Source organism: Dermacentor variabilis, chromosome 8, assembly GCF_050947875.1.
Source record: "Dermacentor variabilis isolate Ectoservices chromosome 8, ASM5094787v1, whole genome shotgun sequence".
NCBI lineage: Eukaryota > Metazoa > Arthropoda > Arachnida > Ixodida > Ixodidae > Dermacentor > Dermacentor variabilis.
Genome location: NC_134575.1, coordinates 79,516,941 through 79,534,652, shown reverse-complemented (window position 1 = coordinate 79,534,652; position 17,712 = coordinate 79,516,941). Strand labels below are relative to the sequence as shown.

The 17,712-nt window shown below is 47.9% G+C and overlaps 1 protein-coding gene across 1 annotated transcript in view; it reads left to right on the top strand.

Annotated features, from left to right (window-relative positions):
• LOC142591126 (cytochrome P450 3A13-like) overlaps positions 1 to 17,712 on the top strand; it is a 97,527-nt gene that overhangs the window by 14,901 nt on the left and 64,914 nt on the right. Inside the window, exons 2-3 of the mRNA XM_075703507.1 lie at positions 8,537 to 8,642; positions 9,983 to 10,035. Coding sequence (XP_075559622.1) covers positions 8,537 to 8,642; positions 9,983 to 10,035 — 159 coding nt within the window. The remainder of the gene's footprint in view (positions 1 to 8,536; positions 8,643 to 9,982; positions 10,036 to 17,712) is intronic.

The window sequence follows — 17,712 nt, the reverse complement described above, 5'->3', positions numbered from 1 at the left end:
GCATACCCCGGAGCGGCCTTCGCGATGGTGATAGCTGTATTTGATGGCAACGTCCTACAATGGAAAATGTATACGCAGTTAGTAAAATTACTTATCATGCATAGCCAGGCCACTATATGTGTATGCAACGCCGCAACCTGCGGTAATCCAAGAAGTCCTTCATTCGTACGCGCAGGCTACCGGCCTCGAAATTTCCTCCGGAACGTCGTTCTGTCGGTAGTTTTATAAGACTTGCTAACAAAAAGTCGGCTTCTAAATTAGCCTTTACACTCAAGGTTCACCCACAAGAAATACCAAAGACAGAATCGCATGATGTGAGTATCGACATTGACCACTCCGGTACCTGCACATACTGGCTTCGCAGATTACAATGAAGGTCGTCTACAACATTGAATTTCATGAGCAGGGCTGCCTCGAGGAGGGGCGGTACGCTCTATGAGGTGGCTGAAAGTCTTGTGTATTCATGTTTGCGAGCACGAATTGTCTATCAGGGACTGTTGCACAACGCCAATATGCAGCCTCGATCCAGTGAACTCAGATAATAATGAACACGACTACAAAGTCCCCTTGCCTAACAGCGATTCCCATTCAGACAGTGCAGCCGCAGTTTAACATCTTTGCAGAGCTGTTGACACAACATGAGCGCGTCAGGACGAAATAGAGGAAGGCCACAATGCTGCAGTGGCGTGCCTCTGGACGGCCTCCGAAGACTGCGCTTAAACATGACCTTCTCCCGTTGTGATATGCATCTGGGAGCACAAATAAACTACGATAACTCCTCGACACGACTTTTCAATTGCTACTAGTGAGCCTACCATCCCTGATGGTCACTGTGTCAGTCACACTGATGCGACAAGCCAACTTCATAAGCCCATCTCACTCTCTAAATTGATCTGCCTTCTACGCTACGCCCAATTCGTTACTACTTAAATTCCAAGCCATACTCGAATCGGGAGACCAATTTGCACAGTACTCAACACCCCGAGAGTACCCATTTACAGTGGCTCAATTAATTCAGTGATGCTCCTTAAGGAAGTTACAAAAACTCCACCAAGTTCTCACATCTTAATACAGAGTTGCAGTTGGTACAGGGGCGGGGCGAGAATCCTTTCAAGCACATAGTAGATCAACTGGTTTGATCACCTGCCAAGTCTGAGGCACCTGTAGCCGTTCCGTCGGGTATTCACGCTCTCCTCCAAGCACGAAAATCTAGCAGCAGAAGGGACACGCGTGCCTAAATTCCCATGTGTCCGCTTGCTTCCTCGTAATCTCACCATGGTGAAAAGAGTAAATATCTTCTGAAGCGCCGGGCTAGAGTCACACTTATGTCATCCGTTACAGGGGCTAGTGGATGAACAACAGACAACCAGTAGTCCTCTCCTGTGGCAACGTCAGATGCTCAACACTTGCTTTGCATGTTCCCTGAAACGCGGGCGACAAAATTTCACGTTTAATAAAGGCCTTCATAGTTAATAAAGGGCCTTATGGTGCGCCAGTCAACGCCAGTTGTGGTCCAAAGACCGAGTCAGAGATCAGAGTTGTCACAACTCAACAAAATATTTCCTTCAAATTAGGCAGAGACATCCACACAAACACACTTCGACTAGTCGCATCACAATGCAATTCAGGTGGGTATTCACAAAACTCTGGAATATAGTTAATGACAAGCACTGAGTTTAACACGTGCAGTGCAGAATGAAAGGGAGCATCAAATGTCCACTCACATTCACCCATGTTGGTCATGAGCCAGACGTCCTCGGCGTAGCGGTAGGCAAGTTTCGAAGAAGGAACTTTAGGAAATTCAGGCGCTCGAGAAACTCGTCTTCCAGTTTGCCGTGTAATTCCTCCCCCCCCCCCCCCCCCGCCCGCCGCTTTACTTAACAGTCGGTCTACGCTTCAAATTTTTTCACCGTCGCCATCTGATCACGTCTCCTCTGATTCGAGCACGGCGCTTTTATAGCCTCCGCTGGCGTCTCTCCAACTCTCCGATGGAGTCGTGCTCCCTTAGCATGAAGCAAGCCTGCGAATCTTCAAAACATTTCTCGCGTTTTCAGCCGCAGCCTCAGACATCGTCGAGGAGGGTGGTGACTCATCCGTTGGCGCACGCTCGGGCTGTCGGTCTTCCCTCTCGCTATGCTCGACGTGTGTAGAGGTCTGAGAGAGCGTTTTGGTGCGCGCGCCCTCTTTCCTCTCTCCTCTTTGAATATCTTGTAGAAGTTTCTAGTCCCCGTTGATCTTGTTGGCTGTCTGTGGTGCTCCCGCTCTTTCCCTCCTTCGAAACTGTCGCGAAGCCGATGTGCTCATGTTCTGGCTTGGGTTATACACGACGCGCGTTTTTATTATATGCATTTTTGTGACACACATAAAAAGGCGTCTCAGAATCTAGATGGACTGATGAGAAAGAGAAACGAAATGCGAAAGGCACAGACCTTAACAGGGACATAAACGCCCAGTTCGCTACCCTGCACTGCGGAAGGGTTAAAGGCAGACGAAAGAAAAGAAGAAACCCGCCCGCAAAGAGAGAGAGAGAGAGAGAGAGAACAAGGTCACCTACGCACGCACACATAAAAGAACGCAGGAGTGCCAATGTCGTTTGACTACGTCGCTTCACCGGAAGTACTTCAGTAGTGCGATCGTCGTATTCTGGGGTGAAGGCCGCATGAGCCGGCATTCTACGTTTCTCAGCTCAGAAAGTTGGCAGTCGTACGTCAGGGCGTTCGAGCGCTCCCTCGAGGAACGGTCTTTTGAAGCTGTACTCAGGACAATTGGAGAATACTTATTCGATGATTTTCTAGCTGGTCGCAATCATTAGAGGCAGCACTGTCATCCATTCCAATGGTGCAAGCAAGAGTATTCATGAAAGATACTCCAAGGCAGGTCCGGCAGAGAACAGTTGTCTCACTTCGAGATAGTCAAGATAGTTGGAGGGATCGGTTCATGCGGTGCAGACAAGTACGCTAGAGGCATGGTGTGTTCCACGTGGATCATCGGATGTCACGCGTGATCACGGGACACTTTTTATATGTTCTAGATGGAGGGATAGGTTTCTGAACGCCATCTTCATAAACGCACCTAAAAGCATCATTGTCACGAAATGAACGGTGTCAGCTCCTGCGGGGAAGATCACAGGTTCTGCAGATTCACCCTTGGTTGTCGAGCCATCAGCGGAATCTCAAATGTTCCTTCTGTGTCTGTTACCACACGAGTATAGACAGCTGTTTCATGCCTGGCCACGAGATTCCTTTCGTCCGAACTTTTGGCACTCAATTAACGGTCGAGTCAAGCAGCAAGAAGTTGCCAGCAGTGTATCGTGAGGTGTATAACCTCTAGGAAAGCAGTCATGGTAGCCGATATCTTCTCACAAAAAGAGGCACAAGGCACGTCTTCAAGACATTTCGAGATGCTTTCAAGAAGATTTTCAATGTGTTTTTGTGTCCGATAATAACTGCATTGCTTCTCTCACCAATATAGTTTGTTCTGAAGCAAAAAATGATATTGACATAAACAATGAAGGCATTCTTAACCTCGTATTAAAGTTCGATACCAAGTAATGCACCGGTCCGAACGGGAGGCACACTGCATTCTTGGTTCGTTATTCCTTGTGGTCATTAAGGCATCCGCCGGTCGTACACAAGAAAGTTATATTATCTGCCACTGTTTCTTACTCATGGAAGTTAGTTAAATAGCTTCCTGTTTATAGCTCCAGTGATAAGCAGCCTTTATCGAACTACAGACCGATTTCAATAACAGCCATACAAAGTCTTAGAACATATCATTCATAAACAGGCAGTGCTTTTCATAGAATCTCATAATCTGCTAACATTACAGCAAGGGTTTAAGCGTGGTTTTAGTACCACAACACAGTTACTTGAGCTTATGCATGACATTTTCCTTAACCTTGATGTTGGCAACCAGATTGACGCTACCTTTATAGGCTTTTCGAAAGCATTTGACACATTATTACATTCTAAACTCCTTGCTAAACTTAGTACAGTACTAGATGATTCTAAACTAGTTCACTGGATTTCACGCTTTCTTTCGCTTCGTTCCCTGTTCATTTCTTATAGCTCAACCGAATCTACTGCTATTAATGTGATACCTGGAGTGCCTCAAGGCTCCGTTCTAGGGTCACTCCCTTCTTCAATTTACATTATAGATTATCTTGTTAGCATCTCTTCTAACATTCGTCTTTATGCCGATGATTGTATTTTATATGAAGTTAATATCTCTTCTGGTGATCATTACGCCCTCCAAGGGTCACTTGCTGGATTTTGCGCTTGCTGCAACAGCTGAAAAATGCACATCAACTTTGATAAACCCGTCCTTATTCCTTCTGCAAAAAATATTCTCGTTCTCGTTACACCTTGAATAACCGCGCTGTATGTAGGGTACGTATCTGAGTGCAAGTATCTCGGTGTCATGTTTACACATAACATGTCATGGTCTAATACATTGATTACGTTTGTAACAAGGCACTAGAAAACTAGGTTACCTGCGTCGTAAACTGCCCATCTCTCCAAAAGATACTAAGCTACTGTTACATAAATCGCTAATCCGTCCTGTTGTTGACTACGCATCTGTCGTTTGGAACCGTTATAAGCAGTGCGAGATTAACAGGCTAGAAGCAATCCAGAAAAAAAGCTGTTAGATTTATATGTCGCCATTATGATCACGGATTTAACTTCGCTCTGTTCACGTCGCCGCATTGCATCGTTAAATTTCTTGCACAGCATCGTCAATTCCTCCATTAGACTTTCAAAAAGCTATACTAACCTCGCGCCATAGTCATCGACTAGGTGACATCACGACTGAACTTGATGCCCTACTTTACATGCACTAATAAGTTTAAATTAAGCAGTCTCCCTTCTGCCGTAGAAGACGGGAATTCCTTAGCTGGCCCTATTTGCTCATGCTCCCCCGAAAGTTTTGTATCTGCCCTCCAACATGAATGGCCCTAGCACATCATCTTAATCGTTGTCTCGTACTTTTCCCTGTATAATTTTCCTCTGGTAATCCACTCCTGGTATAATACCCATTGCGCTGCAATATGTGCGAATAGATAAGTAAATACGAAATGTGTGCTCTGAGCCCATCAAAGTTGAGGTAACGCGTTTCTAGGTGATTGCAGTAGTGTTCGCTATTCATCGCGAAGCAATTCAAGCAGCCGTCCTTTCGATAGCGCGGTTGTTACTTCTGCAAGTATTGGCCAGGGCGTGCATGCTGCAGCGAAGATATCCGAGAAATAACGTCCTATAGAACTGTATAAAACATTAGCATTGCTTGCACTGACGTACCCGTTTCTTTCCTTAGGCAAATTTTTACCTCAAGAATTTTGAACAGGTGAATTACCCAGCAAACCAGAAATATCCATTGGACCTACCACAAAAGACTAAATATGCAAGACGTTTATGACGCCTAGATCAAGTAGTATAACAAATAATATTGTCAGAGGGATGTGGGTAGTAAGGAAGATTGTATTTACAACATATATACAAAATACAAAATGAGTCAGATTATATAAGAGGAACGACCAACAACAACACGCAGCAGCCAGCGTCTCCGATCTTGTTCGTCCTCTCTCATCTTTTATCCTTCCGTAACAGGACTCCCGGGTGGGGAAGCACCGTCTCGGTACAGGGTGGGCGAAGAGTTGCAAGCGAAGTATGACTTCTACCGAGAAACGTGCATGACATCAACAGGCGTCTGACTTGAGGATGCATTAAAGTGTAGCTGCGAAATCTCGTAATTTACGTCGTTAACTTGGCGTAGGACTTCAAAAGTTTGGTGTGTTCCACATGGATCATCGGATGTCACGCGTGATCACGGGGCAGTTTTTTATATGTTCTAGATGCTTCTCTCTCGCTGTGTAGCGAGAGAGAAGCGGAGGAGGTCGTCGACAACTTGAGATAAGAACGAGCGGCCGCGGTCTGTAGGTAACTGTTGAGGTGCAGCGTGGTGGAGAATGACGTCGTGGAGAAGAAAATCGTTGACGTGTCTTGCGTCACTAGTCGGCAACGCCTTTGTTATTGCGTAGCGGGTCGCGTTATTAGCGGTCACAGCGATCCACTTATTCCCTCTAGGCGTCATGGGGAAAGGGCCAAGCAGGTCAAGGCCTACGCGAAAGAACGGTTCAGAGGGAACTTCAATAGGAAGGATTCGTCCGACAGCTGCCAGGGGAGGTTTCTTCCGGCGCTGACACAATTCGCAAGCTGCGACATAATAACGCACAGAGCGGTAGACACTCGGCCAGAAGAACCGGCGTCGCACGCGTTCGTATGTACGCAGAACTCCAAGTGTCCCCCCGTCAGCGCATCGTGAAGTTGTTCGAGAAAGACGGTTCGCAGATGACGAGGGAGCACAAGGACCAACCCAGGGCCGTCAGGTTTGATATTGTGGTGGTAGAGGATGCCGTCATGCAGCAGGAACATACGGCACGTGCCGTCGGTGTGACCAGATTGCACACCGGCGATGATGGATTGTAAGGATGCGTCGCGTGGTCGTTCAGCGCCCATGTCGGTCATTTTAGTCAAAGCCATCAGGCAGGTCACCGCATCATTCGCAACAGGATCGGGAAGATTCACGGGGTGACGCGAGAGGCAGTCAGCATCCTTGTGGAGGCGTCCAGTCTAGCAATGGACAATAAAAGAAAATTTCTGGACCCGCAAATCCCAGCGACCAAGCCATCCAGTCGGGTCCCGAAGGGAACACAGCCAGCAGAGTGCGTGATCGTCTGAGGCGACCGAAAACGTGCGACCGTAAAAATATGGATGGAGCTTGGCCACCGCCAAAACTAAGGCCAAGCACTCCCGCTCGGTGATGGAGTAATTTCTCTCGGCAAGTGACCGTAGGCGACTAGGGTAAGCTATCACGCACTCCGTACCATTCTGTTGTTGGGTGAGAACAGCGCTGATGCCATGGCCACTTGCGTCAGTGCGGACTTCGGTCAGTGCAGATGGATCAAAGTGGGCAAGCATGGGAGGGGTGGTAAGAAACCCGATGACATCGGCGAACGCGTGAGCTTGCTCCAGGCCCCATGAGAATGCCTTGTTCTTCTTGGAAGATCTGTCAAAGGCCGAGCAACGTCGACGAAGTTTTTGACTAAACGGCGAAACTTAGATCACAGGCCGACAAAGCAGCGTACGCAAGAAGCAGTAAGTGGAACACGGGAACTTCGTACAGCGCGAACTTTTTCCGGATCTGGTTGAACACCCGATGCGTGAATGAGGTGGCCCAGCACGTTAATCTGACGGCGCCCGAATTGGCACTTCGTGGTGTTCAGTGGAAGGCCGGCTTTTTGGAAGAGTGCAAGAATTGCAGCGAGTCGGTTAAGGTGGCTGCAGAACGTGGGAGAAAAACGAATAACGTCGTCAAGGTAACAAAGACAGGTGGTCCATTTGTAGCCTCGCAGAAGGAAGTCCATCATAGGTTCAAATTTCGCAGGAGCATTGCATAGGCTAAAGGGCTTGACTTTGAACTCATATAAGCCATCCGGCGTGATGAAGGCCGTCTTCTGGCGGTCAATTTCACCAACTGAAATCTGCCAGTAGGCACGCATCCAGTTTCCTGCGTGCGTTGTTATGATTTTGCTACCACCGTCAAAAGTGCCAGTGCTTAATCGTAATTTGATTAGCACCATAAATGTAATGCACTAACGGGGCAACAAGAGCGCTGGTCACCTTAATAGTGATCGCAGATAGGCATCACGCTGCAATGTTCAAACACAATACAGGTGACGTAATCAGACTAGGACAAGCAGCCCCGCATTGTACACATGCGCGTGCACGTGTAAAATGATGGTTCGCCAACGCCGCTCACTGTGCTTTCAGTTATGCTTCGCTCACGTGCTGAGATGTTCGCGTTTAATTTGTATACGATAGTACGTGGTGCTTTAGCATTTGCATTTATGCCGCACATTATAGCGTGAAAAGGAAAAATTCATTAGCTGTTTCATAAACCTCTTGCATCCCTAAAAGGAAAATCTATCAGAGGTCACTTATGTGCAGCTGCGACATCATTTCAACGTTACAGGAACGTGATCTCGATTGGATGGAACTTAGATTATCCATAGTACGTGTTTGTCATGTTTGGAGAATTATGGATATCTATAGGTTGTGTGCAATGTCCACAACATCATGTTCTATGGACACCTGTGGGTCATAAATGGTTCACTGGGTAAGTTCTTCTTCAGTTAGGTCGCAAATATCCTAATTAATGCTAACCCCAGGGAATCTGTGCGTGCTGGCGTAGAAACCGGCGGACATTGGATGAATTTGACGTACGAGGGCATTGGCATCCACCTAAATGCGGCCCACATCCATTTGTATGGTTAAATTTCGAGTTTATCGATCGGGAGTTTCCTATTCGACCCTTTCTTAAAGAAGAGTGCATTTAGCTCTAATGTCAAGTAGACACGAAAAGGTCAACGGAACATGAGGTTATGCTGAACGATTCTAATAATTTTCCATCGTGTAAACAAGAAACCGCATGACATGAATATACAGCCGAGTTGTAAACCTAAGTTGTGCCCATTGTTCAGTTTGTACAGATGGAGGAAGAGGAAATTCTCGGTGTTCAAGGAACTCGGTATACCTGGGCCAGAGCCTAGCCTTATTTTCGGCAACCTGCTTGAAATATGGAGAAAGGTGAGACACACATGGGGGGGGGGGGGGGCTGCTAAAGCTCAGTTTCCGAAAAATCGCGCTTCGTCAGGCATTTGCAATGCGAGGCAGCTTAGCCTTCTATATAACTCCTCCAGGCCATGACACCCTGCTGGTAGACGTCCATATTGCCTACTGTACACTTGCTTGTTCTGGAAAGGCCGCATGGCTCCATTGATCCTGAGCTATTTATCCTCGTATAGGAAAAGTGCCTTACCTGCAGGCTATCAGGGTCACGAACAGAAGTGATTTCATCACGTGAACTCGCCGCTGCGAGCACATGATGAATGCAAATCACGCAAACCATGGCTTCTTTATGCAGCTATGACGGATAACATTACTCCCTAGCGCATCTTTGGATACAACACGTATGATACGCGCTTATGTCACACAGAAGTAATTGCCGCCGTCTAAGGACTTGCAATATTTACTGTCACGTACGTGTCGTCCTAATTATGGCGGGGAGGAGGTGCTAGACTTGCTTCCGGTAAAAGCATCACGAAGTTGTGTTGTCGCGAAAAGAACGTCCTGCCATGCAATGTCAGTAGAACAATGAAAAGACAAAACGGTAATGATGGCTAATTTAGTACAGCAGTAACCTTGTACCAGTGCCTTCGCGCCTGTCACAAGATATTTTCCTAGCTAAACAGTGTCCTTAGGGAACCAGAATTTTCCGCAAGACGTTCAAAAAAGTCATTTCGATATCATCATAAACGTCTGATGCACCTTAGATTGCATGGTTTACTTAATAAACATAAAACCGTTTTCGCAGAGTTTCGCGGCCTGTATAAAACCTAGATGCAGCGATTGTTTTGTGCACTGTTTGTTCCCTTCTTTCTTCCATTTCTGCATATTCATATGAGGATCGATTGTCGAAAAGCTGGCGAAGTAGTTTGTCACTATTTCTAATATCACCAAATCAATAATATCAATACAAATGGCCGGGAAATTCTGCGAAAACGTTTTTGTTATGGTTATCAAGTAAACCCTGCATTCTAAGGTGCGGGCGTTTATGATGATATCGAAAAGATTTTTTTGATATATATATATATATATATATATATGTGTGTGTGTGTGTGTGTGTGTGTGTGTGTGTGTGTGTGTGTGTGTGTGTGTGTGTGTGTGTGTGTGTGTGTGTGTGTGTGTGTGTGTGTGTGTGTGTGTGTGTGTGTGTGTGTGTGTGTGTGTGTGTGTGTGTGTGTGTGTGTGTGTGTGTGTTAATACTTATGATAGCTAACAAAAGGTATATTTCACCGCAAGAGCTTTTGTGCCTTGTACAATAGCTGTGAGCCAGTCGGTATTGATTTAAGCTACTTTAATTTCAGGGCATGGGTACAGCGACAAGCGAATGGATGAAGAAATACGGTGACTTCGTGGGGTAAGCTATGCCTTGGAATTGTAATATCCTCAAAGATCCGCGCAGCGTAATTTGTGCCACTCGGCTGGTTCTTGGATAAAGAAATTTAAAAAACGCGGACGATGGTGGACTGCCGGTTAAAGAATACTGCGTAATTATGTAAGTATATTACAGAGAGCGTTTCGGCAAGTGCTCTCATTCTCCGAGTACATGCTATAAGCGTCGCAGTTCTTGTGTTATTTGCACGACAAAAGCTTGCCGCATGAGATTGTTGTTGCTGCATGCTTGATGTAGCCACTACGGAGCTTCATACTGAAATTGCCGGAAGAAAATTTACCACTGCGAATACTCAACCACCATTAAAATAGGTCGTACAAAGGTTTTTAACAAGAAACTGTCTTGTGTCGAGTTTCACCGAAATTCTGACCAGTCCGACTACGTACGTCACGCAATGATCATCACGCAAATCTGAGGTATGGCGATTGCTCTGTTGTGCCTACGTGGTGGCTACGAACGTAACCTTCAAAAGGTTTGAAAGGTTCACTTTAGTAAAGCAATCTTGCTTTTGGGTATGTTTAGTAGATGCAATCACAATATTTGGGTGCTTTAGTTTACCACTCAGCAAATATTAAGAAACGTGCATGCCAGCTTGGGTAGCTATGAGGGTAGTAAAGTTCGCATAGCTTCAATGCGCATTGCGTTTTGGCCAAGTTTTCCCGTTTACTGCCTGTTTAATTGTTTAAGAGGTAGACGTGAAAAGAGTAGAAGGGCTTCATTTATTAAAGTGATCATGTTGTTGATGACGCATACTTCATGTAATGAGAATACTTAAGTGTAATTTGCTTTCATGACTAATGACAACTAGAAAACATGCCCCGCATCCTCGAGATCTTCAATGATAGTACAGGTTGTTGTGTTCTGAAGCGTACCACGCCCCATCTCAATTGGCGTCTTCGGACGACGACATTGTTTCGTTTGTGTTGAAGCGAATATATGTAGGAAGCGGACTAGGAAAAGCACTAATGAAGACACAAGAAATGAAATGCAATTCGTGCTCTATTCTTATCGCAGCATACTGCAGGATATGGAAGTGTAAGGCACGGTAAAAGGCAGTGACATTAGGTTAGTGATGTCTAGTATTTCTCTCAGATTGAAGAGAGAAAGAACAAAATTAGTCAGAAAGAGGCAGGCCAGCCTGGACGCAGTGGGGCTTTAAGTGCAAAACAATTAAGTCTGGCACTCCAAATGAAATACGCAGATTTTTAACTTGAAGACAACGATAACAGAAAGGTAATGAATGAAACCGTCACTTGACTGATTTCTGAAGTAGAAATTGAAGTGGAAGATAAGGAACAAAGGCAACCCGTAGGTAAGCGCTTCCAATCAACAAAAGACTTCAGAAAGAAATGGCAAAGCATGAAAGTGCCAAATTCACGAGATCAGATACAATTTGCTGAACTGTCGAAGCTGATCGAAAGAAGAAAGAAAAACATATTCGAAATTATCACGTGGGAAATGTTTACGAAGCAGTAACAGGTGGCCGCAGCATGAAATCAGTAAGAAGGAAACTTGGCACAGGACAAGACATGATGGAAGATATAGATTATATAGATGATGTAGATGATATAGATAATACTGATTATATAAATGATTTGGATGATATAGAAGATTTAGATGATATAGTAAGGCAGCCGAAGGATTCCATGCTGATTGTACATTAACCAAAGTAGCCGCGCTATCTTGATTGTAAGCAGTGATGAACAAGATGCAAAAGCTACTTACTCGTGTATAATTAACGATGAAGTTAGAAGGGCCTTGGAAGACATGACCCTGGGAAAATCGGCAGGATAAAATGGAATAACAGCCGATTTATTCAAAGAATGGGCAGATATTATTTCGTTACGTGTAGAAAGAAACGGATGAAAGAGACAATTTACAGGCTATTTACACAGGAGCCAGACAGCCAGGCAGACACTCGTCTGCGCCAAGGCACAGACCAACTCCATCGTCGTTCTCGCGGCGGCTCGTCTCTTAGCTTCCGATAATATCATAATACTACCCCCCCCCCGGCAGCAAAAGCGCCGTCACGGTACTGTTAAATATCTAAGGCGCGTGGAGTATTGTAGGGCTTGTGTCGCGCGACGTGGACACCGTCACTGGTTGTCACAGCAGAGGACGTAGTGGGCGTAGCTAGAAGGATTTCATAGGTGACATCGGTCACTTGGCGGATCACGCGATATGGGCCTGTATAACAGGACAGCAGTTTCTCACAAAGAGCAACATTACGCGATGGTGACCAAAATAACACCATGGTGCCGGGCACGAAATGGACATCGCGGTGACGGAGATCGTAGCGTTGCTTCTGTTCGTCTTGCGACACTTATAGACCAACGCGCGAGAGTTGGCGAACATGGTCAGCATGGGCGATTGCGTCACGGGCATAAGCGCTAGTTGAAGCTGTGGTGGACGGAAGCACAGTGTCTAGTGGTGCATCGGTTCTCGGCAATACAAGATGTAAAACGGGGAAAAGCCAGCTGTTTAGAAACGGGAAAAGCTGTACGCAAAGGTAATGTAAGGAAGAGCCAGGTCCTTGTCATGGTGGTCGTCTGAAACGTATTTCCATAGCATGTCTGTAAGAGCGCGGTTCAAAGTCTCAGTGAGACCGTTCGTTTGAGGGTGGTAGGAGGTGGTAAATTTATGTTGTATTGGGCAGGCACGCATGATGTCGTCAATGACTTTGGCCAAAAACATACAGCCACGGTCTGTTAGAAATTGACGCGGAGCACCATGCATCAAAATATCATGTAAAAGGAAGTCCGCAACATCACTTGCGCAACTGGTCGGAAGAGCACGGGTTACGACGTAGGGGGTCGCGTAGTCCGCCGCGACTGCAACCCACTTGTTTCCTGATGTAGATTCCGAAAATGGGCCGAGAAGGTCTAAGCCAACACGATGGAAGGGCTCGGCAGGGATGTCGAGAGGCTGCAGGTAACCAGCGGGGAGCTGGGAAGGCTTCTTGCGTCGTTGGTAAAGTTCACAAGCGGCGACTTCACGTTGTACGGAACGGACAAGGCCCGGTCAGAAGAAACGGCGACGTACACGGTGATAGGCTCGAGATACGCCGAGGTGTCCTGCCGTTTGTGCGCCGTGAAGCCCTTGTAGAACGGTGGAGCGGTGATGTTTAGTTATGACAAGTAGGAACTCAGTGCCCTCCGGATGAAGGTTACGACGGTAGAGTACCATCGCGGAGGACGAAGACGCGTAGAGTGGCATCGGCCGTAGAGTGTTCAAAACGGCCGATGAGTGCTCTGGTGTAGGCGTCACGACGTTGCTCGTCGGTGAAATGAAGCCTCTGTGATACACAGGATACGCGAGCAGCACTGGCAATATAGGAGGAGTCAGAGTCGTGAACGCGGTAATGCGACAAGCTGTCAGCGTCTTAGTGCAGGCGGCCAGACTTGTCGACCACGGTATATGAAAATTCTTGTAGCCTGAAAGCCCACTGACCAAGCCGGCCTGTAGAATCTTTTAGCGATGAGAGCCAGCAGAGACCATGATGGTCAGTGACTACGGAAAAGGGCGGCCGTAAAGGTAAGGACGGAACTTCGCAACCGCCCAAACACCAGCAAGGCATTCTCGTTTTGTAATGGAATAGTTCCGCTCCGATAGTACTAGGAGGCGGCTCGCATAAGCAATAACGCGATCCTGGCCACGCTGACGCTGGGCTAAGACGGCACCTACGCCATGACCGCTGGCATCTCTACGCAATCCTGTAGGGGCATCAGTGTCGAAGTGGGCGAGAATGGGTGGTGAGGAGAGAAGAGTAACGAGACGAGAGAAGGCGGCGGCTTCTGAGGTGCCCCACGAGAATTTTACGCCTTCCTTCAAAAGGTTAGTGAGGGGCCTAGCAATCGTAGCAAAATCTGGAACGAAACGACGAAAGTACGAGCATAGCCCTACAAAACTTCAGACGTCTACGGCTGGCGACGCCCATGGGCTGTCGGACGGTTCAATGACACCACGCTTTAGCATGTCACCTACTTGCTCATCAATGACGCGCCGTTCTATCGACGATACGCGGTATGGTCGCTCCCGTAGCGGGGAGAGAGCCGGTGTCAATCCGGTGACATACAGTCGTCGTTCGGCCCAGAGAAGTGTTATGGCTGTAAAAAGCAGGGCCAAATTTCTCGAGGAGACGAAGAAGGTCATGGCGTTGCGTGGGGTTTAAGGCGTTGTCGATGGCGTGGCTGAAAACGTCTTCAGGCGATGTGGCAGTTACGGGACTACAGTAGAGGGTATTGACCTCTGACGACCCAATAAGAAGTCCCAACGTGGTAATAGTGTCGTAAGGCTCCACAGCGCCAAGAGATTCACCGCAAAGCAGCGTAATCAGGAATGGGAAGTGGTTGTATACAGGAAGGTGAGTTGCACCAGCTTGAAGGCCAAGCAGCGTACTTGGGATTGATGAGAGGTGGCGATGAACGAAATCAGTGGAAAGTGTGAAGAGTGCGGTACAGGCGGAGGCAACGGCAAAGGATACAGGTGCCAAAACGTATGCGTGCGGAGGTATTTGGATGTCGTCAGTGAGGGACAACTTGATGCAAGAAAGCGAAACGTCATCAGATATAGCATTGCCAAGCGAAGAGAAGGCGACTTCTCCACGGGAGCAGTCAATAACAGCTTGGTGACGGGAGGGAGAATTCGAACCTTGAATACTATCGGGGGAACAGTGGAGAATAACGACGAACCCGACTGTGTAGAGAACTCCTTGAATTTGAAGTCTTGTGGTGCACGCCGCCACCGGATAGACGTTCTGTGCTGTGGCCGTGCGGAGTAAAGGACCGAAGAAAGGCGTTGTGACTTTTCGTATCGAGCGGCATAGTTTTTCAGCAATCACAGATATGGCGGCAAGTTTGTCAATAAGGGCAAGCACAGAGCCACCTTCTACAGCGACATCAATAACGTTGGGTGGAGAAAGAACGGGGCTAAAGCATTGCTGCGATGACGCAGTTTTTGCCTCGGAAACTGCGCCACTTAGTTTTCCGTGTCAGCGGTGGAGGGACGTCGAGGAGGAGGAGGAGGAAAAAGTTTATTTGACCTAATTTGTGAGAAATTAGCGGTGGCAGAAGTGGTCAGCCGTCTTCACGGTCTTCCTCTCCATCTGCGCAGGGTCGACACCCCTATGCCAGGGCACCACCGAGGGTGGCTACTCGGTGAGCGTGCCTTACTAGTCCATGCTGGACTTTCGGGTCGCTGCTGGATAGCACCCTCTCCCACTGCTCCGCACTCGGGTCTTTTATTTGAAGGAATTCTTGATTATGAACGCATCCCCATGTAATGTGATATAAGGTGGGCTTGGCGCCGCACCAGGGGCAAATGTCTCTATACTGGGTGGGAAACATCACGCTTAGTGTGTTTAGATTTGGGTACGTTCCTGTTTGCAGCCTCCTCCAAGAGCCTCCTCTGAGGTTGAAGCCTCCTCCAAGAGGTTGCTTCATGCTGATTTAGGCTGTTGGGGGCTGGAGGGTATTTGATTCGGACCCCCTTATAGTAATTCTGAATGTCAGGGTAGCTTGGGTCGACTGGTATGGGTTCCTCAGGGTCGGTGCTTGTGGCCGCTCGATTTGTGTGCTCTCGAGCTGCCTTGTCCGCCCTTAGGTTCCCTTCTATTCCAGCGTGTCCCGGTACCCCGAAAATTGTATGCCTGACTTTGTTGTTAGCTCTGCAGGAGCGGAGGATGTGAAGCGCTTTGCGTCCTATTCTGCCATTCATGTAATTCCGACACGTAGCTTGCGAGTCGGTGAGTATTGTTAAGGACCTTTCGGATCGGTAGCCGTCCACTGCCGCTAGAGCTACGGCTATTTCCTCAGCTTCCGCTACCGAGCAGTCCTACATTGACACGCTGCTGATCTCTTTGTAGGCCGGGCTTATTGCTATCGCAGCTGTCTTTACTATGTGCGTTAAAGGGACGTCGAGGCATCGGGGGAGCCAGCGATGACGAGGAGAAGGAGAACGGCGGTCAGAAACTGGGCGAAGGCTTGGGCGGGGAAGGGGTAAATCCCGATCTGTACCGTAAGACAAGGGATGGTCGTACGCGGCTGTGAACGGGTCGTCACGTGGATGAAGTGGACGGCAGTGGCACAGGCGTGCAGCGTGTCCGGAAATACCGCACGAATAGCAGATCGGCCGATTGTCCGGTGTGCGTCAGGGATTAATTAATGGAATGGAGGTCGTGGCGGCGCGGAGGTAAAAACAGGGTTAGGCATCGGAGGCGGAGCCCCGAAGATCTGTGGTCGTGGCCGTGCGATGGTGGCGGCGTAAGTCAATGGGGCGGTGAGTTGAGGCGCCCTTTCAAGAGGAAGGACCTCGGACACTTGTTCTATAACCCGTCGTAGGGTCGGGCTAAGGCACGAGTTTCACTCCGGTGGTTGGAGATGAGGGAGAGCTGGCGAGCAACTTCTTCCTGGACGAAGCCGGAAGGCTTCGTCCGGCTTGTCTGGCTCGTCATTGTCCGGCTTGTCTGGCTTCGTCCGAAGCCAGACGAAGCCGGACCATGATTCCTGATGGGTAACAGAACGGCGGGTGAGGAGGCATTGACGGTGGAGCTCGTCGTAGCTTTGGCACAGTTCAATACCTTCGGAAACAGTAAAGGGCTCTTTGAAATGAGCATCTGAAATGCGTCCTCGTAGATGCCCTTCATTACATGTTTGATTTTATTGCCCTCAGTCATGGATGCATCGACGCGTTTACAGAGATCGATGACATCTTCGATGTAGCTTGTAAACGTCTCACCAGGCTGCTGAGAGCGCGACTGCAGACGCTGTTCTGCACGAAGCTTTTGAACAGCAGGGCGGCCGAAGACCTCGCTGAACTTTGTCTCGAACACCATCCAGCTTGGGACTTCGCTTTCGTGGTTCCGAAACGACAAGTGGGCAATGCCGGTGAGGTAGAAAGGCACGCTGGTCAATTTCGTGATGTCATCCCGTTTGTTGTTCAGATTGACGCGTTCGTATGATGAGAGCCGGTAATCAATGTCGTGGTCGTCAGTGCCGCTGAAGATGGGAGGGTCTCGCTGACGAAGTGTGCCGGGACATACGGAGGACTGGGGAGCAGGTGGTGTTAAGCTCGTGGCGCTTGCGGTGGTCATAATGGCAGGGATAGTCCGACTGCGCAATTCCAGGATTACAGAAGATCCAGCAAACCTCCACCAATTATGACAAAGAAGTTCGTCACAGCTGTGGACTACACGAAGGACGCCGACTGGAACACGCAACAGCGTAGGCTTAGCCAGTCACACCAGGAACAGCGTCTAGCCCGAGCCCTACTTCAGTGGCGCTGGCGTTCCGACTGCAGAGCTCTGCACGGCACACTTCCTTTTTCTTACATATGTTACATTATTTCTTACTTGGTAAGGCATCAAAATGTGATTCTGTTTTGCCACCACACGCATGTACAAGTAGCCAATAATTATGAAGAAAGCTATTCGCCACTCAAGAAATAACAAGGGTCCAACTCCCTCCATTGTGAAGAATTAATAAGAGTGGAATAACGGGTGTCACCCCTCTCCGGAATTAAGTGGAGATCGAATGGAGGGATGGACGTTGGAGTCCTAGATATTGGCATTCAGAAGTTGCTTGCATTCTTTACCAGAGAATTCACATAGCAATACCATTGAAAATGTCATTATTAAATGTACAT